This window comes from Peromyscus californicus, unplaced genomic scaffold (genome assembly GCF_007827085.1).
Source record: "Peromyscus californicus insignis strain IS unplaced genomic scaffold, ASM782708v3 Scaffold_10__1_contigs__length_136768540, whole genome shotgun sequence".
NCBI classification, from domain to species: domain Eukaryota; kingdom Metazoa; phylum Chordata; class Mammalia; order Rodentia; family Cricetidae; genus Peromyscus; species Peromyscus californicus.
Genome location: NW_026294391.1, coordinates 110,431,566 through 110,459,236, shown reverse-complemented (window position 1 = coordinate 110,459,236; position 27,671 = coordinate 110,431,566). Strand labels below are relative to the sequence as shown.

Genomic DNA, 27,671 nt, shown 5'->3' with positions numbered 1-27,671 from the left:
GTCTGAAAGTCCGTTTTCCTGTCGATAAAATGGGGGAATCAGAGTCTGCCCACACAAGGTTAAGAGGTTTTCAGAGATATGGGAGGCTTTAATAGCATTGTCATGGTGGCTACACCTTAGAAGGTTACAATGCCCCCTGAGTGCCAGAGGAGTCCAGGAGAGTGTGGCTATCCTGCCCAGGTTGATCCCCACATTCCAGAGTACCTTTGCCATTCTCTCTTCACAGGCAAAGTCCTCTGTCTTAACTCCCTACGTGATCACTTGTCAAGGAGCACATTGGTGGTTTAGGAGCTGTGGGTTCACATGTGGGGAGAGGACTGATGCATGTTCCTGACAGGTCTCCAGTTCCAGGCCACAGCTGACTTCCACTCATCTGTTCTCCCCAGTGCTAGAGTGGTAGTCTGCAACCAGAGCACCCAGCCACCTCCTTGCACAGGTAGAGCAGGCAGGCCTGAGTCACCATAGTCCTTCAACTCTACAGTCTAGAGCCAGGAGGCCACTGTAGGCCTGGGGGTAAATAAGGGTGGCCGAGGCAGCCCTGAAAGTCTGGAGTCAGCGTGGGTGGGAACAGCTCTCGCTCTCTTCAGCAAGTAGGATAGGATGGGGCCCTCTGGGTTATGGAGCCCTATGAATAGGGGCATTAGCCTATAGGCTCCTTTACTTTGGGAGACAGGGTCTCACTGTAGCAGGCTACAGTGGCTCTGCTATCCCAGGGCCCAGGGGGGTGGGAGTCCATGATGAGGCATGCACATCCGGGAGAAGGTAGAATGTGCTGCCTGGGGGTCTGGATCTGGAGGAAGCTTCTCGGAGAGTGACGGCAAGGTGATGGGCCAGCAGGGGCTCTTGGGACATGTATAACACAGAGGGAGGGAGGCTAGCTAAGCAAGAGCAAATGAATCCCAAACCCAAGCGAACAGTCTGAACAGTCCACCGGAGAACGGGGAGGGCGGGGGGGACGGCGGCTCTAGCCACTCCAGCTGAGGATGGCAAGAGCAGAGGCTATCCACACAGAAGTCAAAGAGGTGGAAGGAGGGGCCAAGGCTGACAGGGGTTTTGTGTGCCGCTCCAGCCATGCAAACTCCTCCAGCAGCTGTCGACGCTGCAGTTCTGGGCCAACAGTCTCACGAATGGTCTGGTAGTAACGGTTCAGGTACTGGAGCTGCAAAGGGAAGCGGCTTTGAGCTAAGCTGCCAAGAGATGAGGTCTTGGTACCGTCTGATCCCCTGCCGTGGTACTCTAGCTTCACTGTGGACTAGGGTCCCAGCCACTTCCAGACCTCTGCCATTTTCTGGGGCTTTCCAAAGGCAGTGCCCCGTGGTGATTGCTTAGTAATATGGTGATGCTCATGGAGAGGAGGTTGATGTTTGGCAGAGGAATAAAAAGGAAGGAGAGTAGTTATCTCCATCTTATAAAAGAGGAGACTGGGGCCCAGAGTGGTGAAGGGACTGCATATCATTCTGTGCCTTTTGGTGGCAGAGCTAAGTAGCCCAGTCTCGGAGTCCTTAGGGGTTTACTGACTTTGGGGATGCTGGTCCAACTAGAAAGTCCTAGAAGCTTTGGGATCTCTGACAAGCTGGGAAGATACGCCCCCGATGAGTACCTAAGGTGCCACAATGTGGATCTTCCTAGTGAAGGGCAGAAGTCCTTGGAGTAGGGAGAATAGAGACAAGAAAGGCCTAGGGTGGTTGGAAGTCAGCTGCCTGAAGAGTGGGCGATACTAAAGACGCTTACCTGCTCCGGGGACAGTAGGCTGACATCAATGAGGTTTCGGTCATAGGGCACAAAGGACACCACTTCAAAAGTCAGATAAGTCCCTGGGTACTGAAAGTCCATAGAGAAGGTAGAAAGTAAGAAAATGAGAGGGATTGAGGAACTTGCTGAAGCCTGGAGTGCAGGGAACTGATTCTTGCCAGCTCTAGACACTGCAGCTAGGCTTGAGCCTTCCAGAGGCCCTTCTTGGCCAGTCCTCTTGCCTACCCCTCAGCGCGCTACTTTGCAGCTTCCTTCCTGATTCCTGAAATTTAGATTAAGACTCATGTCTGAGTCTCAAACTGTGGGCATCAACAGTGTGCAGGGAGCACATTAAATATTTGGGTTGCAAGGACTACTTCCAAGACCCACTGCAGGACTGCAGGTAGAATCTCTAGGGCAGGGCCTTGGAACCTATGTTTAAATAATCTATAAATGTTATTTCATCTCTCTCTCTCTCTCTCTCTCTCTCTCTCTCTCTCTCTCTCTCTCTAGGGTCTTCTGTTGCCTAGGCTGCCTTCAAACTTACTATGTAGCAGAATCTGACCTTTACCTTTTGATCCTTCTGCCTCTAAACTCCTGAGTAGTAGGATGACCAGTTCATTTGGTAGGTTCATTGGAGGATTAAACCCAGGGCTATAACCGAGTCACATCCCAGTGCCCACAGATGCCAGAAGATGGTATAAGATCCCGAGGAACTAGAGTTCCAGATGATTATGAGCTTCCATGTGGATGCTGGGAACTGAACTCGGGCACTCTACAGTAGCAGCAAATACTCTTAACTGTTAAGCCATCTCTCCAGCCCCAAGATCTACTCCATTTTTAAAAGGATGTATAAAAGTCTAAAGCATGGGGATATATCCTGATTTACTTAACCAGTCATGGGTTTGGGAACTATTTGCATTTTTTTTACTATTACTATCAATGCTACAAGTTGCTAATACTATGTAAACATCTTGATGACCTTTTGGCACTATATCCAGATGTTACATATCTGGTGGAGGGACAGCTGAGAGAGAGGCACAGAAACTTTAATGGGTATTTTGATTGACATTGTTACACTATCCTCCACAAAGTTTGCACCAATGTATACTTCTCTCAACAGGAAATGAGGGTGCTCATCATACCACATACTCACTGGCACTGGGTATTATCAAAGTCTCTGATTTTTACTAATCTGGTGACTGTATATAACTATATATGCAAGTTTTAAAAAGTCGTACAAAGTGGATCCTACCATACATACTTCTCTATACCTTCCTCCCCTTTTACTTGGTAGTAAACCCAGGGGAGCGATTTGCTAGTCTATTGCTGTTTTGATTTATCCACATTTAAGGATGCAGTTGAACATCTTTTCATATGCATTGAGTTACTGTTCATTTTAGTGAACTGTCTCTTCATGTCCTTTGCCATTGTCCCCCAATTTTGAACTTGTAGTTCACAGTAAAATTAAGCATATTTATCCTTTCTTTGTTGCACATATTATACTTGAAACAGAACTTTTGATTTTGGTTATGCTATGATTTTCATACAGACATTTTCTATTTAACTTAGTTATGAGCCTTTCCTCCCCATCACTTCTGGGTCTTTTAAAGAAAGGTCCTTTTCCATTCAGGATTGTAAATGAATTCATATAGGTTTTCCTCTAGGCCTCAGTGGTCCTATTGTTCACCATGAAACTTCAGTACATCTGGCAGCAAGCAGGAGGAGGAAGCCGAGAGTGGGTAAGGGGGGTATGGCTATGATTAAGGTACATGATACCCCCGATTTCATGCAATGAATAGATAATAACAGAATCTCTTTGGTCCATCTGGGATTTCATTTGCTATAACAGTGACGTCATTTTGTTTACTCCCCACAATGATTAATCATTCATTCCTTTGCCTATTGTGGAGTGATTTCTCTCTCCCCTCCTGTGGTGAAGCAGCAGCTAACTCCCCATGTTTATGTGAATTGGAGGTTTATTTCTGGCCTGGCTGTTTGCTTTCATTGTTCCTCCTGTCTGTTTCATCTCCAGTTCCAACTGGTTTTCCTTGGGATAGTTGATGGTAGGATTGGATAGGACTAGTTTGCCTCATTGCTCTTCAAGCTTTCAATTTTTTCCCCTAGCTACCTAGATATTTTGCATGTTTATTTTCACAAATAAACTTCACTTTCATTGGTGAAGTCACAAAACTATCCACTTAACATGGAAATCGAGGTTGTCTTGAATTTATAGATTAATTTAGGGAGAATGACATGTTCACAATAGTAAGGCTTCTTCCCAGAGAGCACCGTTTACTTAAATCTTTTTTATGTCCCTTAGCAGAGTTGCTCTGTGTGAGTCTTTTCAAGTTTATATTCAGGTATTTCATCTTGTTGGTTGCTATAATATCAAATCCTTATTTCTAACAAGCTCCCCTGGTGATTATTATGTGCACTGAGAACCAGTGATTTAGGGCAGGGATACTGATTCACTTGGTCTGGAGTGGGGCCTGGCACTGATATTTAAAAAGAAAAAAACCCAGATTCCCAGTTGATTTCAGTGTGCAGCCTGAGAAACAGATTTATAGAATTCTTAGGGAGCCAAGAAAGACTTCCGATAAATTCATGCTTGTACATCAAATGCCCTTCTCCTTCGGCCTTCCTTACTCCCATTCACCCAAAGCAGAGCCATGTGGTCCATATGTTTCTAGCCCACAGCACGTTACCTTGGTCTTTGCTTCGACCACAAGGGCCACATCTTCAAGACGGATTCCAAACTCCCCATCCTGGTAGTATCCAGGTTCTAAGAGATACACACAGAGATGTGAATGATATTAAGCAATGGATAAGAGAGATCCATGCCCAGCTTGCCTGCACCAATCTTCAAGTAACTGCAGGGCCTGGCAGCCCAGCTGCCTGTGGCTTTGGCTCTGTCAGCCCCACAACTTGTTAGACGCCAGGCCTCAGGTCCTCTCAGGTATAACTTGGCCTCACTCTCCTTCCCTTGTAGTCTAGCAGGAAAGACTGAAGATCCCACTTAGGGTTCCAATCTCCATGTGTACCATTGCCCTATTACCCCAGTATTTGATGGACAACTCCATAGTCTGTGTGTACACCTGGAAACCATTTTCCAAGGAGAAAAAGAGAGTTATGAAAATCCAGGAGTGGTGGCACATGCTTGTAGAGAATCGGGAGTAGGAGATCAGGAACTTAAGGGCAGCTTCGGCTGTATAATGAGTTCAAGGACAGCTTGTGCTACATAAGATGGTCTAAAACAAAACAAGAAAACAGAGGGTATGGGCAGAGGGAGCTTGGAGTGAGAGTGTGATAACCATTTGTGTCTAGATTTAGGAAGGAAAGCAGTGATAGAGCTGGGGCTAAGCCTATGCTCAGCATGATCCTCAAAGATGGGTATGTATGCCTGCATTCCCAGATAGCTTCATTCTGGGATGGGGTAGTAGAGTGGAAGGACTCAAGAACCATACCAATGGAAGTGAACATGCCCTTGGCCATGGCAATGTTGTTAGACTGGAATCCCACTGGCCCTGGGAAGGAAGATATAAGCATGGTTTCAGTTCTATGTGTCACCAGCTTGAAGTGAGCAGGTTCTGAGGGAGGATCCTTAGCTATGTCTAGAAGCACTTGTCATATCTGGAACTAGCATTCACCAGATAGGCTTTGCCTTTATTTCCCTGGGGTATATACTATATAGTCAGCAGGCCCTGGCTCTCCCTCTGGAATGCCCAGGGCCAATATTCTTCATTTAGCCCTTGGAGCATCATTTCCACCATCTGGTGATCTTGGATGGGTCGTGCATCTCTTTGGGTTGGTAATTTACATGCAGTGGAAGGCTTTATCTCATAGGAGAGGGTTAAACAAGTGTAGCTGAGAAGATACTTACACTCATGCACACAGAGGAAGTTGCCAATGCCATGGCCTGTCCCATGACCATAATTGAGCCCAATTTCCCACAAGGCTCTTCGAGCAAAAGCATCCACAATTCTCCCTGAAAGGGAAAAGAGATTGCTCCTGGTCCATTGGTTGGACCCTAGACTGTCCACCTTGGCCTTTCCTACTTAACTTCTAGGGTGGTACCTGAGAAAAAGAGCTCTTGAGAGGACACTGGGGTGGGATGGAGAAGGGCTGATGGATGAAGCTAGTGTCTCCTGCACAGCCCAGCCTGGCCCCTCACTGTCTCTAGTACTCTATACATTGGACTAATCACCTGGACTGATAAATTGAATGAAATGTCTCTTCATGAGTTAGGCCTTAGGACTTTGACAGTGACTTCCTTCAAAAATTGTATATGACTTCTGAAGTTCACACTGACCTCCCAGACCTCTGAGTGACAGCACTGGATTAAGAGGCAGGAGACCTGAGTGGCTAGACCCAGTCCTCCCACTAACCCTATGTAGGACCCTGGGCAAGTCCTCTGTCTTGGCTGGATCTTGTCATTTATGTGAGAGGGATGGGATGTTCCATAGCCCCCCAGGATCGCAATCTGAGTCCAATAAGATCCGAGCCTGGGAGGTGGGGATGACTGAGTCCAGTCTGGTATTTGAAATCCACCTGATGTTGCAGCAGGAAAGATGAGTCTGGACAGATCGATGTTGCCCATCAGCACACGTGTATATGCTTCCTGGTAAGGAGAGAGGAGGAAGAGGTGATGGAGAGGACAGGAGGAGGAGCCAAGGAGCTCCGTGATGCTTTCTCTGGGAGCAGATGGGAATGGAGGCCCAGGAACAGGAGACACATTCTCATGTGTAGTCATTCAGGTTTTGGAAGATGACCAAAGGAGGGTGGGGAAGGAAGGTGTTCCCAAAGCTGGGGCCAACTCCAAGTGTTTCTCTTAGGCTGATGTACAGGGCTCACTGTCATGTGCTGAAAATATGCTTGTAGAGGGTAGTGACAGAGTGGGTGGCAGGCAGGTCTTTTTCATCTCAAGTCTCGAATCTTGGCTCAGCCACTCACAGACTCTCTCATCTCTCTCTTTTTTTCCCTTTGAGACAGGGCTTCTCTGTTTAGCTCTCGCTGTCCTGGAACTCGCTCTGTAGACCAGGCTGGCCTTGAACTCAGAAATCTGCCTGCGTCTGCCTCTGGAGTGCTGGGATTAAAGGCATACACCACCACACCCAGCTCTCTCTCACCTATTTATACCTTGGTTTCCTCATATTTAATAGGATGCGAATGGTACCTGATTCCTAAAGTTGTAGGCTGAAGTAGACGGACAATGAGTATAAGACAATGAGCAAAATGTTCAAGCCAAGTTAACCTGGTTACTCCTGAATCCCTCATAGGTAGGCTTTCAATTTTCTATGTAGGCAAGGTTGGCTTTGAGCAGTCAATCTTCCTGTCTCTACCTCCCCAGTACGTACTACCATGTCTTAGCAACTTCCTTTAGTTTTCTTAAGGCCTGAAGTTTGGGTTGGGCCTGATCATGTGACAGGGTAGACTTCCTGTTGGGGGAGAGAGACTGGTAACGGTGACCTGCTCTGGTCACTACTAGTGGCCATGTGGTCACTTCCTTTCCCCACCCTCCCGCATTGGCTTGTCATCTGGAGTTCTGAGGAAGCAGACTCCACAACATGCTAGACGATGAGCTGCTGGAGGCCTGCACAACAGGGCTTCCCTTGCTCTGTTCCTGGCTGCATGCAAGCAGCTCCCTGCCCCCCCCCCCAGTTAGTGTCCCAGGTCCCATTCTAGCTGAGCAGCCGTCCCTGTTCTCAGACCAGCTCTAGCTCCTCTGAGAGGCCCTGTGCCATTTTCCTCCATTAGAGATCTCTTTCCCTCCCTTTTGTAGAGCATAGGCTGGACACACAGATGACCAATGTCTGTGCACTCATGGAGTGACATGCCAAGAGGAGATGCATGGCCTGAGGTCTTGCTGGTGGCCCAACTTTGCACCGGCTTTCCTGGCACTTGTGTGACTTTGGACAAACTACACAACCTCTCTAGGCCTCCGTCTTACTCCCTCAATTTGAAAGAGCTCTTGATGAAGTGATCACTTGGGGGAAGTGAAGAGGGAAATTGGGGTCCGGTACTTACCTTTTGGAAGGCAGTAGGGGTGCCCCAATGCACTGTTCTGGTGATATCTGTGGTCCCATCCCTGTGGAGAAAGGGAACTAACACATCCAACTCTGCTGAGCCCTTGGGAGGAGGGGCCGGGGCCAGTGATTCCTGTGTATTTTCTGTTTGTTTCTCCTGGGGTTTGAGTGACCAGGCTGGAATAGGGCCCGGTGAGAAGCAAAAGGAAGACAGAGAACCAGGCATGGTGTTGTGTGCTTGTAATCCTAGCAAGCAGGAGGTTGAAGACAGGAAGACTGGGCTGGAAAATCCAGCCTGGGTTACACAGGGAGATCATGTTAGAAAGAAGGAAAGATGGCTGGCTAGGAGGGAGTGGGGGAGGGAAGGAGGATGGGTACTACCATCAGAATCATACCTCAGCATCCACGTACCAAAGAGACTCAACAGAGTTTGTAAGGTAAAAGTTGCTATGTTCAGGGCATTGTCCATCTCTCTTTTATAAATTACAGATGGGGAGACTGAGGTTCAGGAAAGTGACATTGTCCTAACACTCCCACAATCACTGCCATTTACCATCTATGGGACACTTCTGCGGCTCCCCAGAGGACCTCAGAGCAGGCCTCCTTACTAAAGATGAGACCACCGAAGTCATTAGGCTGTGAGGCCGTCTCACTCCCTAAGATTTGGTAAAGCCAGGCTGGAGAAAATGCTGACTCCTCCTAAGATGCTCTTTGCTGTGAACATGGCTTGGAATTCCATTGAGGTGAAGCCAGAGCTAGCAGGTCCAACTCACAATCACTAGTTGTAGGGGTTCCCCCAGGCTGGCACTAAGCATACCCATCCCAGGGCTCTGGGGCTTCTTGAGAGTAGGTCATGGGGCGTAGGGAACTTCTTCCTCAGGCCAGAAGAGGAAGTGAGGTGACTATTTCCCTACCTTACCCTCTTCTGAGCATGCACCAACCCAACACGCCCCCACAAATTTACTTCCTCTTTGCGGCCATCTCAAGTTCACACAGCATCAAACTAGCGGTGAGTACAGGCTGCTAAAGTGAGCACATGGCGAGCTGGCTCCCCAAGAGGTGTGCTATGAAGAAGAGTCTCTGTTCTTAGTGCATTCGCCCTTTCCACAGGATAGAAACTGGATGAAACTGAATGGTTGCCCACACATTTTGAAGGAATGCCTAGTTAGCTTATTTCAGTATGACTGGCACACTGGACTGTTTAGGTTGACACGGTACAAGAGAATCACATGTAAAAGGTTACTTCTTTCATCTGCCTCCATCTCCAACCTCACATGGCCAGTCATCCTGCCCCAGGGAGTGAGATGGGTCTGATGGCTCTGATGTGGGCTGAGTCTAGGGCTTGCATGAGTGGGTGAGAAAATGGGTGTTGGTGTTTGTGCAGCCAGGCAGATCCATGTAAATAATTTGCAGACTTGAAAAAATTACTTAAGCAAGTAGAACCCTTTCCTAATTCCCACACAGGTGTTGCATGAGTGCCCCCATTATTCTGATCTCTGTGTATTTTCTACTGTGCAGGCACCCCCGGTGGGAACATGAGGAGGCTGCTCAGGGCTTATTCAGTGCAGGTCCGTGCTTTAATCAAACGAAGACCTATGACCCAGGAAAGCCAGCTTTAGCCAACCTCTGGAAGCCCGGGATGTCTGAGCTGAGATCTAGGCCAAGGCCTGATGGGGTGTACATACCAGTATTGCCCTCCAGAATCCACCAGGTACATCTCATCTGAGGACAGCTTGCGGTGCAGCTCCTTAGTTGGGCTGGGAAAGACAATGACTACTGAGGGGAGAGTCTGAACCCTGCACTGGGCAAACAGGGTGGACACGAGGATGAGGGCTGAGGAGAAACAAAATGCCTTCCCCACTTGGGAGCTAGCCTTCAGGCTCTCTGCTCTGGGAAACAACTGTCTCCCAAAGGACTCCAGGAAAGCACTTGGCTCCAACGGCAGCTGCTGTCCTCAGCACACTTCTGTTTATCCTGCATGTGGCCAAGCCAAGACCTTGGTCCCCAGGGAGGGGAGCTAAGAGTCTCAGAGGCTACTTGGTTCAGCCATCTCTGCTCACAAAAGAACAAGCCCACAGAGGCAAGAGGCTTGCAAAAGGTCCACAGCAAGGCAGAGAGGGGCTGGGCTCGAGCTCTTTCTCGGTAACTTCTTGATGTATCGAAGAGGACTCCAAGGAGCAGGGGCACAGGAAGAGAGGGGACTTCAAGGGTAGGGTTGGAGAACAGCTTTTTAGAGAATTGAGGTAGTATACCCTGACACTCTAGATCCCATGAGCAAGACTTGGGCGGAGGCACCAGGGAAGGGAATTCTCAGACGTGCTAGGTCTTTCTCTGGAGGGCATTTGACACATTTTCTGTCATGTCCAGGCCAACCTGATGCATCTGGTCGGCTTGGCCCTCCAAATTTTATCAGGCAAGCCTACCATGGCTTGTTTTCTATGGGATCAATTATGAGGACTAACATATTTTGGCTTCACTATGGTTGGTGGAGGTTAAGTAGACAGGCCTTTTGTTATGGGGTCTTCTTTGGTATTCATACCTGTAGTCACAAAGGGGGATCACAAGTTCTTTGTCAGCCTGAGCTACAAAGCAAAACCCTGTCTCAAGCTAGATGTGGCGGTGCATACCTGTAATCCCAGCATTTAAGAGGCAGAGGCAGAAGGATCAGGAGGTAAAACCCAATCTTCACTACATAGGGAATTTGAGGCTAGCCTGGGCTACATGAGGCTTTGTCTCAAAACAAAACAAAAACCAATAAAACTATCTCAAAGGAATAACAGAAATAATTCACAACAAGAAAGAAAGAAAAAAAGCTTCTAATAATATCTATGCTTTCCTTAAACTTCAAAGACCTTAGAGGACCCAAGCACCCCCCACCCCCAAGTCCTAGCCTTTTAGGGACAAAAGCCACACTCCAGCCTTTTAATTTTAATGAGCTTCCAAACAGCAAAGTAGTTCCTTCCTTGACCACTCACAATCCTGAAGCCCCCAAACCCTAAGTGTTACCCAGAGCTCAGAGTATTTCCTTCTCACCCCAGTCCCCCTGTACTCATAACCATGATCCCTGTTCACAAGTGCTCTAGAAAATTCTTTGTTCTGAAATACCTGTAATGGGCCAGGGCAGCATTCAGGCCACTAGCAGAGATGGTTTCAAAACTGGGTCCAGAGGAGAAATCTTCATTCCTAGGCAGGGCAATGTGGGGAATAATCACAGAATTGTCCAGGGACTAAGCTGTGACTGGGATATCTTACACAGCAAATGAAGGCCCGGCTGCCTTCACCCAAGCCTGGCTTCTTCTGCCTCTTTAAGTTCTGTCCTGTCACATGTAGGGAGAGTACTCGAGTACGGAGAAGAAGAGATCATGGATACCAATTCTTGGCCCTCTGCCTCCATTTTACTTACGGGAGAGAAGAAAGGTAATTCCCTGTATCTGAAAAACATCCTATCCATGTGTTATGTCTTGTACCTCAAACCTAGATGGTACCACAAGCTACCTTGGGAAGCCTTCTCCCTACTGGAAGCTCCCAAGAGCGTCCCCCCAACCCCCCCAACCCCCCCCCCCCCCCCCCCCCCCCCCCCCCGCCTCCATCCAGCCTTTCTCAGGGAGAGCAGGCTGCATCTGAGGCAGTCGCTAGGGGGTGCTGTTGGGTTGTCCCGCTTTCAGCCCGGCTGGGGATTGTCTTCCAACACCCCCTGCACAGCTCCCAGACCACCCACGAACCTGTCAATCTCACTTCCAAATACAAGCAGGATCTTTCTTCCTCCCAAGGCGACTAATTACTCCTCACTTCCCCACCCCCGCGCACCAAAAGATAATAAGTCCTGTACCGTCGTAACTCATCAATGTGTTCTGCCCCAGAAAACTCATCCACCGTGCCTTTGGGCACGTTCTTCTCCAACCAGACCAAGTACTGGATCACAACCACAGCATCCCGCACCTGAAGCAGGAAGCACACCAGTGACTAAAGCTAAAGCGGGCCAGAGTGGCTGCTTCCTCACTCGGGGAAGATCAGATAGCTGCCCTGGGATTGAGTGCTTTAAAAACATGACAATTTTACTAGCTACTGGATAGCAAAGGATTCTCGTTAATGTTTCTATCTAATCAGAGTGTGCTCATGTTTTTAAAAGCGTTCTTATCTTTAAAAATACTTACTGAAGCGCTGATGGCCAAAATGATAGGATATGTGGGATTTGTCTTAAAATAATCCAGCAGCAAGGGGCGGGAGGAGAGGGTCATGCATGGGAGGGGGGTGTTTACAGATGAAACAGCATTGGGCATGGCTTGATGATTGTTGAAGCTGGGTAATGGGACATGGGGAATCTTGGGCTATTTTCTCTACTGTAGTGTATGTTAAAATTTTTTCTTAAGAAAAATTCTTTCAAAATGAGGTCTTTTATCCTAATGTTAAGGCTATTCTAGAAAGCAAGCTATCCTCTTGTTAGGCAGGAAATCATTACAGCTAGCACTTATTTAACATAGGCAGTGTTCAAAGCAATGCACATCACCACATTTAATATCACATATCTATATAGATATAAATATAGATATTTGATGTGTGTTCCTTGCTTTCACTGAGCGTCTTCTTCAGGCTTCTCTCTGGAAGGTTAACCCATCAGACAGACCTCCCAAAAGGCCGTGCCATGGGGACTTACATGGCTGGCCTTCAGGAGGGCCTGTTCCTTGCTGTTCTTCACAGCCTTCATTAGCATTACGGGGGAGTAGGTGCTTGTCACGACTTTCTCCTGTTGGAAGCATGGACCAAAAGATGGATAAATAGTAAACAAAGGACAGAGAGGACCCAGCTGGGGCGAGTCTGTGAGACTCGCTGATCTCTTTCATGGCCATGCTCTCTCCTTTGACTACTTTCTGGATATGCAGGTAGGTCCCTTGATGAACGTTGCCCTGGTACCAGCAGTCAGGCCTGGCATGCTGCAGTCCACAGGCCATTCTAGCAGCGTTGTGTCTTGTATGTAGCAGAGCAATTACCAGCTCCCAAGCATGTACTATGTCAGCCACTGGACCTCACAAGTACTGTCTCTTTGAAGTCATACAGCAGCTCCTGGAAGTGCTCAGCTTCATTGCTACTTTATTTATTTGTTTATTTATTTTGGTTTTTCGAGACAGGGTTTCTCTGTGTGGCTTTGCACCTGTCCTGGAACTCACTCTGTAGCCCAGGCTGGCCTCGAACTCACAGAGATCCACCTGGCTCTGCCTCCTGAGTGCTGGGATTAAAGGCATGCGCCACCACCGCCCGGCTTCATTGCTACTTTAAAGACATGGAGATCTAGACTGAATAAGCCACTTAGCTAAAGTCACTGCATGGCCATTTAGGAAAAGAGCTCTGGTCAGTACCAGGGTCAACTGACTCGAAAGCTTCTTCTAGATCAGGCTGTATTTTGTCTAGCTTCTGTAGTTGTATGGGCTCTGTGGACAGACACCCCTGCTGCCTCCTCCTCCTCCCCCTGCTCTTTCTCAGTCTTCTGTCACTGAGGCCTACAAGAGTACACACTTACATCTGCTGACTTGACTAGCTGGCCCAATGGCTGAGGGACCCCATTTTAAGTGGACAGTTGTCATGCCTCGAGCAGACAACTCCAAGGCAGTGACTGGCAAACCTACCTTAGGTATCACTTCATAGAGCCCACAGGTGGTATAGCTGAGCCCAATCAAGATCGTTACGTTGCCTAGGGCATAGGCCTTTACACTCTCACGAATTTGACTGTAGTCCTCAAGCTGCACACACATGGGTGACGTGCAGTTTGTATTCAGGTACTGCAGGGTCTCGGGGCTAAAGCGGCTCTTGTTGACAAACAACCTAGGTGGAAAGGGAAGACCAGGAGGGCCCTGAATGCCTGCCTACTAAGAAGGACACAAGGAACTGGGGGCACATACCACTCTTCTGATTCCAAAGGTCACTGGAAGCCAGCATAGAGAGCCCAAAATCAGAGGGTTAAGAATAGCCAGTGGGACGTCTCCTAGAGAAGTCTGCTGTGGCAGGCACCCAAACTCATGAGCACCGGAAGGTTGTGAGGTCAGTGGTACTGGATAGAGTGGAAATTGGAAGAAATTCACAACAGTAAGCAAGGAGAAGCTGTACCTGATAGAAGAGTCCGTGAGCAGCGTGTAGGAGTAGAAGAAGGGGTTGTAGGGGATGTCACTACTACGGAGGTTGAAGAGCCCTGGAAAAAAGAATTGATGCGACTTTTTGAGGCCATTCTGCATGGGGGCAGGCATTCCTGACACCTATGGCCCACTGCTTGCTTTGACCTCAAGATTACGACAGCAGCTTGTGGCGTTTGCCTCTGATTGCTTCTCGGTGTTAGAGATCTTTGAGATGGTGAGGAGAGCTATGGACTTCCCCCCCATAAAATGTAGATAGGTGACATTCAGCACACAGTATTGGTTCAGCCTCCAAATGTCTGAAGCCTAGCCATGGGAACTGAGCAGAAAGCCCTCAGCTATGTGGGGACAGAGTAGGGTTACTCTGGGTATTGAGTGGCCCGGATGACAGCCAGGGCTGCTGGCGGCTTTGCAGGCCTTCTTCCCCCTAAGGAGACAGAGTCAGTGTGTTTCTCGGGTGGCCTGTGGGCTAGCCCCTCTTGTTTGGAGCTCCCTGGCCTCCTCCTTCTGCAGCCCTGAGCAGTTGCTGTCTAATCCCTCCGAGTTCCCGTGGGCCACGACCATGGAGCTCCTAGCAGCTGGTGAATATGTTATTTCAGGAAGAGCTGTATGCTGCAAGGCCCAGGAGGCTTGGGACTACAGGACCCATTTGCATTCATAAATTCCCACTCACAAGCTGTCTCATCAAGTGCTGATAGGAGGAGACCAGTTGGAGCCATGGTATGGTTCTGCATATAGCTTCGGACGGTGGTTACTTTCTCCTGCCAAGTACTCCCTAGAAGCAAAGGAACCCAAAGAAAGTATGAGTGACACACCTTGTCTTTGGCACAGGGCTCCTGCGAAACTCCCTAAGGGTAGGAGTTTTCCTTTATTTCTGGTGGAGGAGATGGAACCAACGGCCTTGAACACTGGGCAAGTGCTCGATGACTGAACAACTCCAGCTTTCTATGTTTCCAAAAGCAATAGAATTCTATCTTCAAACAGTTGTGTTATTAATGATGTAGGCCTTGGATCCAGATGGCGCTCCAATAATCATCCTGCCATTAGTAACTGGGTGTGATCTTGGGCAAATTACTTGACACCTCTGTCTCTCATTTGGCACATCTGTTAGATGAGGGTGGGCGTAACAGCAGTATCTACCTCAATAGGTTTGCTGCAAAGATCCAATGGATTGACATTTATAAAGCTGTAGAAAGGCATTCGCTAAGCCCCATACTGCTTTTTTTTTTGACCTGTCAATAACTCTAAAGAAGGAACAGAAGAGCTGCTTAAATGGGCAAAGGGAGAGAGGAGTGGGATGGTGTTTAACTTTCCCTGCAGTACCCTCCAGCACTCAAGAAGCCATAGATATCGGACCAAGCACTCCTTGGGCATTGTTTGAATGCTTACATGCACCATTTTACAGATAAGCAAAGTGAGCCTGCAGAGAGGTCAAGTGACTTGCCCAGGTTTCATAGCTGAAGGGGTGGACCTGAAATTTGAACTCAGGTCTGTGTGATGGGCCTGGCCCACAGTCCTCATCTGTACAGATACTGAGCTCTCCTTTTAACATTTTCAGTCTTCTAAGTAGTCTTCAAACTTTGTCCAGTCCTGTCCTTTCTAGAATGCATGTATCTAGGTTCTAGAAGTTCAGTTTTCAGCTCCTATTTCTGCCTCCTCCAAGGCATGTAAAGTCTCTCTCTAGACAGCACTAGGAAAAAAACTTGGCAGAATGTCATGAGCATCAAGACTCCTGCTTGGGCCCAGATACAGAAATGAAAACTTAATGCTATTAAAAAACTTTATGCAAATGGGTAAAACTACTTAACTAGAACCAAAAGCTTTGGGTATGATATACTTTTTAGGGTTATTTTATTCTGATAAAACAGACATAATATAAAATTTATCATTTTAGCCTAGATAAAGTACACGATTCAGCTGGCTTTCAGAACATCATAGTATTGTGCAACCATTGCCAGTATCTAATTCTAAAACATTTTCAACATCCGCAAAGGAAACCTTGTACCCATTAAGGAGTCACTCCCCATTTCTTCTCCTTCCAGCCCCAGGAAATCACTAATCTATTTTCTGTCTATGGGTTTGCCAATGCTGAGTGCTTCATAGAAATGGAATCATACAAGATATGGCTCCTTTCACTTAAAATTATGATTAAAATTCATGAGTATTACTTGGTATGGTGACTCATGACTAATCCGAGCACTTGGGAGGCTGAAACAGGAGGAGCACCGTGAGTTGGAGGCCTGTTTAGGCAATATAGTAAGTTTAATGTCAGCCTAGGCTACAGAGTGAGACCCTGTCTCAAAAACAAAACAAAAGCCCCCAGCAACTTGTAACTCACAAAGGGAAAGATGTGTGACTATGATCCATTTTGAGAAAACAAAAGCACACGTAAATGGTCTGATGTGTGAATGGCTAACTTTTCACTCTTTGCCTTTGCTCTACCCCCCAACCCTACCTTTAAAACCTACACATGAAAAAAAAAAAACAACGTAACATGGCTGGAGAGGAAAATTCATTTTTGTCTAGGCGTCTTGAAGCTGAACTCTGTTCTTTGGCTTCTGGACCGAGCTCTGACTCCAAATGGCTTTTCCTTGAAGACTAGAGATGCCTCAGCATTCCCTAGCTTATGGGAAGTGACAAAATCCATGTGAATTCTGTCCCAATCCCGGGTAGCCTTTTTTATCAGAATCCTTTTATCCTCACGTTTCCCCAGCACCATGGTGGCCTTTGATAGCTGAGAAAGGTGAGTGGTTTTTATGATCACATACTCATAGATAGCCATTCCCTTTAAAAACTAAGTCAGGCTGTGCACAAAGATGATTCTGCAAGTCACACTGGAGTGCAGAAAGAAATTGGACGCCGTTTCTACTTGTTTCCTCAGAGCCACAGTTTTGAAATTCCCCTCCTGCTCTCATGACTCCTTTCTAAATCAGAAATCATATGGGGAATTGTATGTGGAAAGGGGGTTCGCAGATTGCTCAATGGGACAAGAAATGCATCTCCACTGGTCCATTCAGAATTTCCAGGGAGGTAAAATTAGTTAGTGATCAAGACCCTGGTCGGGATTTAGTGATTGCTTACAAGAACCATAATGTAAACTGATCTTTTATATCAGATTACGATAGTGCCAATGAGGTCAGGGTTACAGATGTTAGGATTTTCTGGGTCAATTAACCTTCTTTTGTGGTCCAGCCAAAACCTGAACCCTCTTCCATGCCACAGACTGACACTGAACTTAGTCACTGACTCCTTCTGTCCAAGTCATTCATGTCCTAAATCTAAATTCCTCCTCAGAGCAGAACCAGAAGCAAAGGGCCAAATGACCAATCAGTTTCCACTTCCAGATAAACAACTAAGATCACGGGACTTCTCTCTTAAGAAAGCTTTTTTTGGGGGAGGGAGCAGAGGGCTCAACAGTAAGAGTACTGGTTGCTCTTTCAGAGGATGTGGGTTCGATTCCCAGCACCCACATGGCAGCTCACAACCATCTGTAACTCCAGTCCCAGGGGATCTGACACCCTTTTCTGGATTCCACAAGCACTGTATGCACGTGATACACAGACAATGTGCAGGCAAAATATCCATACGTTAAAAAAATACAACTGATGTCGCAAAAAACCAAAACCAAACAACAAAACCTGAAACAATTTTTTTTTCAAGGAAAGGGGGGTTTTGTTGTTGAACTCTCCTCAAGCCTCCTGTTTGCTCCCTCTCTGCTATCTCTTCCTGCAAATGCGAATACTGCTCATTCCAGTGCTTTCTAAATATAGTCTGGGCACCTTTGGACTCAGGAGAGAGAGACAAAAGCAGTCTACATTTTAACCATGCATCTCAGGTAGTTTGTCAACCATTACTTTGTTGCCTTGGTTAATGACATTTTCAGGGGAAAAAAACAGGCAGCAGCACTGGGGATCCATGCTGGGAGGGACCTTTGTTTGTGCAGACCGGGAAGCGGGAAGGACAATAGGCTGATGGAATCACCTGTAAATTCTTTTGGCAGGGCATAAATGGGCTGGCTTGGCATTGGGGGCCTCTCCGACCCCCATACCAGGTCCACAAGGTTGGTTGTCACGGATACCAGGTGTCTGTTGGAGTTATGGAATTCCACATTATAGTCATCCCAGGAATCTGCAGAGACAGAAAGGAGTCCCTTATTCCTTGTCCATTTACAACTCAAGGAAAACTGGTCTAGGCAAAGTGAGTCCGTCCTGCAGCCCTGACTTTGCTTGGCTCCTATGGCTCCAGCCCCACAAAGCCTGCCCTAGGCTTGGGCCCTCTGAAATGCCTATTTCTTCTTCCCAGCGTGTCTTCCATCTGTCTCTTTCTGCTTTGCAAACCTGTTTCTACTCCCACCTCTAGGCCGGCCACTGTCAACGAGCTACACTTGCCGTTCACTGCCCCAACCCCAGTCCCAGCACTAGGCATTGAATCCAGGACCTTGCCAAAGCCAGGCAAGTACTCTACCACTGCACTATACCCCTGACCCTAATCTGAGCTGAGGACTGAACCCAGGGCCTTGCACTTGCTAGGCAAGCGCTCTACCACTGAGCTAAATCCCCAACCCCCTAATCTGGTCTTTTTAAAGTGTCAGTGATTGAGGACAGTCCCTCTGAGGTACAAACCATTTTTTATTAGGAATTAATGTCACCATTCAGGGGAAGGGTGATGTTCAGGGCTGTGGATAGGCCAACAAAGAAGTTTGTTTGGAAGTAGAAGCTTTTCAATGCATATTCATGAATTCTATTTTGATGGTATGGGCTGTCCAGCTGTCTGGGGTCCCAGAACTTGGAGAACTGTATTCTATGGAACCCTCTTTTGCTTACAGGCCCTCTCTACACTTTTGATCCTTCTAAGCTACCTTTCAGAAAATGTCTTCTAAGAGATCCCAAGTATCATAATTGGTAGAGTCCTAGGACCCAGGGATGGTTCTGGGGTCAAGGACATCCAGACCTATTTACCCACTGGATTTTAATTATTCTAAGTCTTCTAGGTTGGCTTTCTGCGTTCATTGCTTTTTTTGTGTGTAAAGTTTGTATTCATTCTTTTAGCATATTTTAATTATACAATCCAGGAATATCTCTTTGTTGTAAAATATTTCTACAGCCACAACTTCAAGATACCCTGTGGTCATATTGCCTCTCATTCTAAGCAAATATGTTTGTGTACCTCCCAGGAGGCTGAGTCACCCTCCTTGGCAGCTCATGCAAGTCCAGAGACTGAGAGAAAAACATACCAACAGAGAAGAGGAAGGGGTCAAAGCCCACATGCCCTCCAGCAGGGACTTCAGCAAGGATCCAGGCGACAATGGAAGAGACGCTAGCTAAAAGATGGGAGGGAACACGGAAGTCACTTCGCAGACCAGCCTCAGACCCCAGAGCCAGACTTCTGTCTGCGACAGTCCTGCCTGACAGATCAGAGATGCTCTCGTAGTTGCCGAACTTCCCACCGAGGCCAAGCATAGCCTTGCAGACAGCCACTCACCTGTATCTCCCCAAAGCTAGTCTAGGGTCCAGGGCTTGGGGGGACAAATCCATATGGGCCTTCTACCTTCCTTATGGAGTTCCCAGTTGCAGTCCATCTGCCTCTCAGCCTGAGTCCAGTAACGACTATCGGTCCAGACAGCTGCTTTCCCCACGGTCACCACGGCAGTACCTGCAGCAGAGCACAGCAGTCTAGGGGTGAGGACGAAGATGAAAGTGAGGGGCGCGACTTTGTTGGGTGTGTAATGTAGTACTGGCTCTGTCACAAGGACCTTTCGAATCAGCGTCTCTCCTCCACTGGAAGGAAGAGAGGTAGGAGATGTTGAAGGCACGCTTTGGGGAAACCTACAGAGAGAGCTCATTGGCACCCCAGCTCTGCTTTGTGTTGTAGGTTCCTATAGAGGGCCGTTAGAGCTTTTAGGAGGCCAAGAATCGGCTTGGCTTCTGCAAGTCCAAAGGAGCTAGTGCTGCACGTAGTCGGTGTTCTCAGGAAAAGATGAGGGCGGATAAAGACATCAAACTAGGTGCCTATCTGAGGATTGGTGGGGAAGACGAATACAATAACTGTGAGAGAGAATAAGGGCTCACAATGAGGGAGGCAGAGCACCTTGAGGCTCAGGAAGCAATGTGTAAAGGTCAGCAAAGGAAGCTGCCTTTATTTAAGGGAACAGGATCAGGATAGGAGGGCCCTTCAGAAACAGAGACAAGACAGCATTGAGAGCCTCCATGTTTATGTCTCGTTTGGCCATATAGAGTGATGTTGTTTGTAAAAAGATCCTATAAAGTAAAACTTTATCCCCAAATGAGCTATTATGTAAAAGGAAGAGCAGGTTTCTTGTCAATAGATGTGGAAGTAGCAATTGCTTCAGAAACCAGATCCAAGGAGCACTGTGCTGGGCCTGGCTGTGGCAGAGGCAGCCAAGCATGGGAAGGAAGCCAGGAGGGCCAGCTCCTATGCAGAACTATGGCCACAGGGGTATGAGACAGTTGACCTGAGGAGCATGCTGGGTTCATAGGGGTGGGGAGAATGAGAATGAACACCAGCCTCTGGTCCTGGGTGCTGAGGAACTGGCCATACCAGGTCCTCTACAGATCAGTTCAGGTCTACCAACACAAGCAATCAGAGTGGGTAATGGCTGTTACCTGCGGTTCCTGTGAAGCCGGAAATCCATGCTCGCCTCTCATCGTGTTTGCCAATATACTCACTCTAGGAAATCAACAACACCATCATTAGCTTTCTTCATGGAGTCAGATGCCAGGTGGAAGGCCCCAGGGACATCTCGGATTTTTCCTGTCTTGCCACACCTGGCATTTCTTCCAGGAAGCCTCTGTAACTCCTTCAGCATACTATCTTCTTCACCTTTCAAAAACTGTCTCTTGGGTTGTCGAACCCACAGTGTAGCACTGGATTTGGTTACACCAGATTGTTCTGCAAAATTTACCACCATGGCCATAATGCAAATTCAGTATGGTCTCGGGCCATGCCTTTTGGTATTCCCCTTCAAATATCATGTCTTCCTCCTGAGTCTATCACATTTATGAAGTATTGGGTACTTCATAAATAACTTCTGCACCGGGCTTTATCCACTATTGGCCAGATAGATATCCATATCCATGAATTCTGTATGTGCAGCTTCTATTAACCTTGGCCTTGGTTAAAAAAAAAATGGAAAAACTGGGACAGTATTTGGTATATGTTTTTATTGTCATTATTCCCTAAGCAAACAGTATGGTAGCATTTATATAGCATTGAATTAAATTAGGTATTATAAGCCTTCTAGAGATGATTTAAAGCATATGGGAGGTTATGAATAGACTATATGCAAACACTATGTCATTTTATATAAGGGAGTTGAAACACTATTCTTTTAGACTATAGATACTGGGAGATGACTTTATGTTGCTTCTCATCCTTGAGGATATATCATTGTTATTTTTGCTGAAAGAAGCTCAGATGCTTGGTCAAACTTCTTAAGCATCCCCAGCAGGTCAGAAATGAATTGAAGCAGATACATTGACTTTGAACATGCCTTTTCTTCTCGCTGGGTTGGTGTGGGGAGCTAGATGAGGTAGAGGCGGAGTGACTGGTGGGAAAAGGTAGGCTGATTGGCAGCACTACTATTTGGGGGAAAGGAGGTCTGCTCCAGATCGTCACCTGGATTTCTGTCTGCTTTCTCCCCCGAGTCTTCTCCCCACACTTGTATAGTCTAGCCCTCTGGGTGGTCAAACAACTTTGGCCCTGTTTTTCCTCCAGTGTAAAGAGGTACGTTCTTTCAGTTAACCTTAAACTAGTGTATGTGAGCTTTCCATTTTCATCCTTTTCACTGTGAAATGCTTTCTCTGTCTTCAGCTTCCAACTCCTGCTAGCCTCTTGTTTGTGGCTTCTGTTTAGAGACCAACAAGCCCAAGTATGGGAGAAGGAGAGGGCAAAAAAGAACAGAGTTGGTCCTTACCATGTGTGCATCTGTATCTGGAATGATGTAGGCAGTGAGATTCCAGGCCTGCATCTGCTGGCGGAGGGCTGCAAGCTGCACTGTTGTATTGACTGCAGTAACCGGCAGGTGCTGACAGATAACAGGAAGACACCCAAACATATGGATTGCTTAAAGAAAATGACATTTAGGACTTTGCCTCTAGCAGAGCCCCCAGCTTCTCCTGAGGGTGAGTTTAGGGGTATTTAGGCTATATTTAAGAGTCTTGGGGTTGCCAAGCAGTGGTGAGTTCAAGGCCAGCCTGGTCTACAGAGTGAGTGCCAGGACAGCCAGGGCTACACAAAGAAACTCTGTCTTGAAAAACAAAAAGAACAACAAAATCAAAACAAACAAGAAGAGAATGAGGAGGTCAGCTGAGGCAGAGGCAGGTGGATCTCTGTGGGTTCAAGGCCAGCCTGCTCTACATAAAGAGTTCAAGGGCAGCCAAAACTATATAGTGAGACCCTTTCTCTAAAAAACAGGGAGAGGGTGGAGTGAGCTGGCTGCTGATAGTATTTGTTAGTCTAAATTAAGAAACCTAAGCTAAGTAGGGATGGAGGTATTGTAGAGCTTGAAGAAAGACCCTTTGTGACAATTAAGGGACCTGAATGTCCACTGGATGTGTGGTTGAAAATGACAGGGGTTTCATCCCTGTTCCCAGGCCTTTGGGGGATATCTTGAGAGTACAGTTGCCACCTATCTGGTTAGATCTGACTTTCAGTTAAGCAAGGGATCATATCTTCTTTTTTTTTTTTTGAGACAGGGTTTCTCTGTGTAGTTTTCATGCCTGTCCTGGAACTCACTCTGTAGACCAGGCTGGCCTTGAACTCACAGAGATTCATCTGGCTCTGCCTCCCGGTGCTGGGATTAAAGGCATGTGCCACCACCACCCGGCGCCGAGGGATCATATCTTAATTTAAGTATGTTCAATGCACTATTTGGGGCACATTTTAATACCAAAATATTATCACCTGAAATTTAAATGTAATCAAGTGTCCTGTTTTTCATCCAGCAACCCTACTTTTCCAGTAGTTACCCATTGACCCCAAATAATGCCAGAGAGTGAATGAGTACCCCTGTATTTGTGACATATCCCAGAAAGAGCCTCTTCAAGCCAGATATTTCTTTAGAGGGCCTTTTATCTTTCAAATGAAAACCATGGGTTTTTTTTTCTTGTTTGTTTGTTTTCTTTGCCTTCTCCTCAACAAGAAATCTAGATTTGTTTGAATACAAAAATGCTGTGGCTTGCTCATTCACTTGCTGGCCCTCATGGTCCTGTAAAGCTGCTATCCCATGCAATGTTCTATGTTTACCCGGTGGCTCAGACTACTCCTGGAGCTTGTCCACGTCCTCACACTTTGGAGCCCATCCCTGCCTGGAGTTCGTTACCCTCTGGAGTTGTGGGAACAGTCACTTTAGAGGCCAGCTGGGAAGCCGGCCACCTTCTTCCCTTTGCCTCCCATTTGCCAACCGTCTTTTGCCTTTCAGATAGATCTTATAGCTCACTGGCTTCTTCCCTCCATCCTTTTGAACTTCCCTCTTCAGAGTTTCCCTCTAGAACAGCAGTTCTCAACCTGTAGGTCATGACCATTGGAAAACACAGATTTCCAATGGTCTCAGGAACCCCTAACCATAAAGTTTTGTTACTACTTCATAACTATAATTTTGCTACTGAGTGGTATCTCAGTTCCTAAGGCTATCGGAAATACGTTTTCCAATGGTTGTGACCCACAGCTTGAGAACCACTGCTCTAGAAGTTCTATTTTCATTCCTTCCATTTCCTTCCTTGCCTCTGCCTAGTCTCAGTTCAAGGCCAGCCAGCAGTCTCTCTCACTATCTACCCTCTTTACCTCCCTCCTCATGGAAGCTTCCCAGATCCAGGCCAGGGCAGAAGCCAACAAGCTGTGGAAATCAGTGGGTCTGAGGAGCGGAGGACCCATATTGGGTATGTTAGATACCTGAGCCACTGCTGATTGCTTTTAATAAGAAACAGGCACCCCAGCATGCAGAAATCAGAAGAAAGCCTGTAGGAGAGGCTAGCAACTGGGCCAATAGGGGATGGAGAGAATGATGGGTGGGAGGGGCATATGGGAATGGGGCCAAGGCCTCACCGGAGGGTTAGTTGAACAGTTTCTCACATCTTCTCTTCCAAGGTACCCAGGCTGTGGGTAACTCCAGGCACATGCTAGGAAATAGGAGACAAAACTAGGGTTATTTGGGCACCAGAGAGCTCTTACAGAGTGAAGGGACATCTTCCCTTAGCCTGTAGGACCCGTATCCTTTGAAACACACCATGCTGGAGACTAAAAATAATCACATTTCATGGGAAATCAGTCTGAACTGGATGGTACCCTGGGTCATGCTCACTGACAAGTGATTGCCACTTTTGGATGGGTTTGTGTTCATTACATCATTTCCCCCCTCTAATCTAATTGTGTCTTTTCAGTGTCTAGTAAAGTGGGAAAATTGAATAAATTAAAGTTTTAAATCAAATTTTCTTTGAAATGCCCTAGAGGACCTTGATAATCCCTTCCACTTTCATGTGTGTGTGCGTATGATTTATTGAAATACAAGGGTCACTTACACCCTTTCTCACAGTCCAAGTCTCTGCTTAGTATTCTAGGCTTTGATTAAATCCAAGACAACAATCCATCCTACTCCAACACTAGGTGGTGAAAGGTGACTAAACATTTAAAAAAAAAACTCCTACTGTGTGCCAGATATGGAATTCAGTAATCCACAGCTGAGCATAGCATTGTATGCCCGTATCACCAATGCTGGTGAGGTAGAGGCAGGAATTCAAGATTATGTTTGACTATGTTTCAAGTCTGGAGGCAGCCTGGGCTACATGAGAACTTATCTCAAAAGATAATACAGAAGAAAATAAAAATGAGCTCGGCAGTCTAACTGCTGCATAGTCATGTACCACATGACACTATTGAGGTCAACCAAGGGCTACATATATAACAATGACCCCAATATTATACAGTCTAATGATATTATAGCCATGTGAGTTTTTTTAAAGTATATTCCATGTTGTAATGGAACAAAAAAACTGCCTAATGGTATATTTCCAAGAATGCGGTCCCATTGTCAATTGGCCACAACTGTATCTCCTCTGATATTTGTGACAACCCTATGAGAAATGTATTATTATTCATCTTCTATAATGGAAGAAGCCAAGGTCCAGGTAGGTTTCATAATTTGTTCAGGTTTCGTCACAGCGAATCAGTGGTTAGATGGAGATTTGAAGCCAGGCCATCTAAGGAGGGGGCAGAGAGTGGCGCTGGCAGTGTGGCTCAGTGGTAAAGCATTTGCATACTTCAAAAATAAGTCCCCAGTTTTATTTCTCAGCACCACCAAAGAAATAGGAGTTCCGTTTCCATCTTTTCACTGGGTCAAACATAGGAAGTGGTCCTGGAAAGGGTGTGGGTGTGGGTGTGGGTGTGGAGGGGTGCCACACAAGGGTCACGGTATACAGAGATCTAGCTTCCAGTTTGGGCTCTGTACCAAATTTGGTAAGATCCTAAGAAAGCACCTCAATACTCACTTAACAGATGTTTTTTAAGTGCCTATTGTGCGCCAGGCACTGAGCTATGCCCCATTAGCTCTGGGACTGTGTAAAGGAGGGCAGGATTAGAGATCCTTCCTGACCTGAAAGTCCAATGACCTCTTTGCGCATCCTGACACTTAGGGCACATACTTCCCTGGAGACCATGAGGACTGAGTACAGGGAGGTGCTATTCTTTACCTTATAAGTGGCTTCATGAATGCCCTGCTTGAATGACTTGGCCTCATAAACTCAAAGGAAAGCTAAGAAATTAATCTAAGAAAATGAACCCCCAATTCCATAGGAGCAAAATGGCAGTGCTAAGGTGCCAACCTAGGCAGTGGGACCTAGTCAATCCACGTTCCTCTGAATGCCAGGATCTCTGTGTTCTCTCGACAGGGGTGGTACCAAGGAGCTACTCATTCACTGGAGGCTGAATTAATAAGCAGGTACTGCTGACAGAAAACAAGATTTCTCCAGGACCAGGGATGGGGTAGGGAGCTGAACTGGGTACCTGGTTGGAAACAAACAGGGCAGCATAGATGTGATCTGGCATTCTCCCATTGGTCTTTTTTCTTGACAAGACCTCAACACTGACCTTTTGTACCTGCCCTGTCCTCCCGGGCTTTTATTGTCTTAGTAAGAATTCTGCTAAGTCAGTTTAGGGAGAACCTCCACCCTTCAATATCTGAGTGGATCAGATTCCTTATCTCTCTACCCTTGATACTTGATTACCCTAGCCTGCCTTCAGCAAGAATCCTGTTAAGTCAGTTTAGCAGGAATTCTCCATCTTTGGACCTTCAAGGATTCCTCTGAGGAAGTTTCTGGGCAGAAGTCCTCCAGTCCTAACGGGTTCTAAACCTCTTGCAGTCTGTGCTGTGTGCTCCACCTGTCTCCCTTCTGCAAGGCCTTTTCTGCAGTCATCATTTCAAAAGTCATCAACCCAATGAGTGCTGAAATAATTTTGTCACGGGCGTGGAAAGGTTCCAAAGTAGACTTGATCCAAGTCATGAAGGCCCTGCAGGGGGCCCTTTTCTTCATGACAGGGTGACAAAGAGAAAAGAGATAACCTGAGTCTTAGCCCTCACTCCAAACTTTTCTGAGCCTGGGGAGAAAGACCAGAGCTGTCTGCCAGGAGAGGCTGGGGTGCACATACCACAGAGGAGAACAAGCCAGGGGTAGCAGCGCCAGTGGGCTTGGGCCATTGGGTCTCCAGATGCGATGAGTAGATGAAGGGACGGAGGAGAGGTCTGGGTGGTTTATGGCCTCTTCCTCCCGGCCTTTCCTGGGCAGGAGCAGGCAAGGTTCACCGCTGTGTCCTGCTGCTGGATGAGGATCCTTCTCTAATCTTTTGCTTCAGAGGAATCTGGGAAGCCACAGAGGGCAGAGGAGCCTCAGGCTGCCCGGGCAACCTGTGCTGGTTTCTTGTGGCTTAGAGGAGGGTGTGAGCCTACCCCAGGGCACAGTCCAAAGATCTCTGAGATTGAGGAGCCAACAGCTGGTCTCAATTAGCCGCTTTCTCCCATCCCCCTCTTCAGCAGCGCTACCCCAGCAGTTCCTGAATTCTGTTCCCCACCCTCCAACAAGCTGTTTCCCATTAGCTCCTCCACATCAGGCGCTGGGTACAGCCCTGCTTTTGCTTTGGGGTGGATAATTTGTTCCTACTTCTGCTCCTCCTCCGAGCCCTCCTCTGTAAGCAAAAGCCAGTGAGTTCTCTCTCTCCCCACAAGCTCTGCTGTCCCACCTCAGGGAGGTTGATTGTGGCTAGCTGGGGGGGTGACTTCCTTACAACTGGCGTGAATCTCTCCATGCCAGTTGTATCCTAAAAGATACCAGCGGACCTTCCCTTGGGATCCCACAGTCCCAGTCAGTTGACTATTCTGGCCTTTGCTAACTCTAAGCTCCTGAGCACCTTGATATCTGGGAGGAATACCTTTGAAGGCCTAAAGATTTGGAGGGACCAGGGGCTGTCATGGAAGTGGGAAGAAGACCTAGGAGGAATTTGGGGGTTCTGAGAAGAAATCCCCTTGACACGGCTTCTAGAACAGAGATCTGGTCACCCTGGAGTGTGGCTCATTAAGCAGTAGTCAATTTCATCAGTGAGCTTCATGCCACACCAAAAGCAGAGATTATATGCAGGCGTGCTGGCAGGCTCTACCCTCCCCCCACCCCGCCCCCTGTCTGTTTCATCGAAAAGTGTCATGCCACAATAATTCTAAGCCAGCTCCAAGGAAAGGCTTTTGAGAACCTTCGGGGCCCTGTGAGCCCAGATAGAAATTCTTCCAAGTGAC

General features: G+C 47.2%; 1 protein-coding gene across 1 annotated transcript; it reads right to left on the bottom strand.

The window, feature by feature from the left end:
* Nucleotides 1–118: 118 nt before the first annotated feature.
* Xpnpep2 (X-prolyl aminopeptidase 2) lies at nucleotides 119–26,772 on the bottom strand. Its single transcript, XM_052747070.1, has 21 exons — nucleotides 26,537–26,772; nucleotides 23,942–24,015; nucleotides 21,813–21,923; nucleotides 20,503–20,566; nucleotides 19,427–19,531; nucleotides 19,113–19,199; nucleotides 17,861–18,007; nucleotides 14,553–14,654; nucleotides 13,857–13,938; nucleotides 13,379–13,574; nucleotides 12,412–12,501; nucleotides 11,587–11,696; nucleotides 10,863–10,940; nucleotides 9,443–9,514; nucleotides 7,759–7,819; nucleotides 6,283–6,352; nucleotides 5,615–5,719; nucleotides 5,199–5,258; nucleotides 4,440–4,516; nucleotides 1,732–1,821; nucleotides 119–1,159 (listed from the first exon to the last, which is right to left on the bottom strand). Exons 1-21 carry the CDS (start codon nucleotides 26,583–26,585, stop codon nucleotides 965–967), a joined length of 2,025 nt encoding a protein of 674 aa, XP_052603030.1. The 5' UTR covers nucleotides 26,586–26,772; the 3' UTR covers nucleotides 119–964.
* Nucleotides 26,773–27,671: the final 899 nt, after the last annotated feature.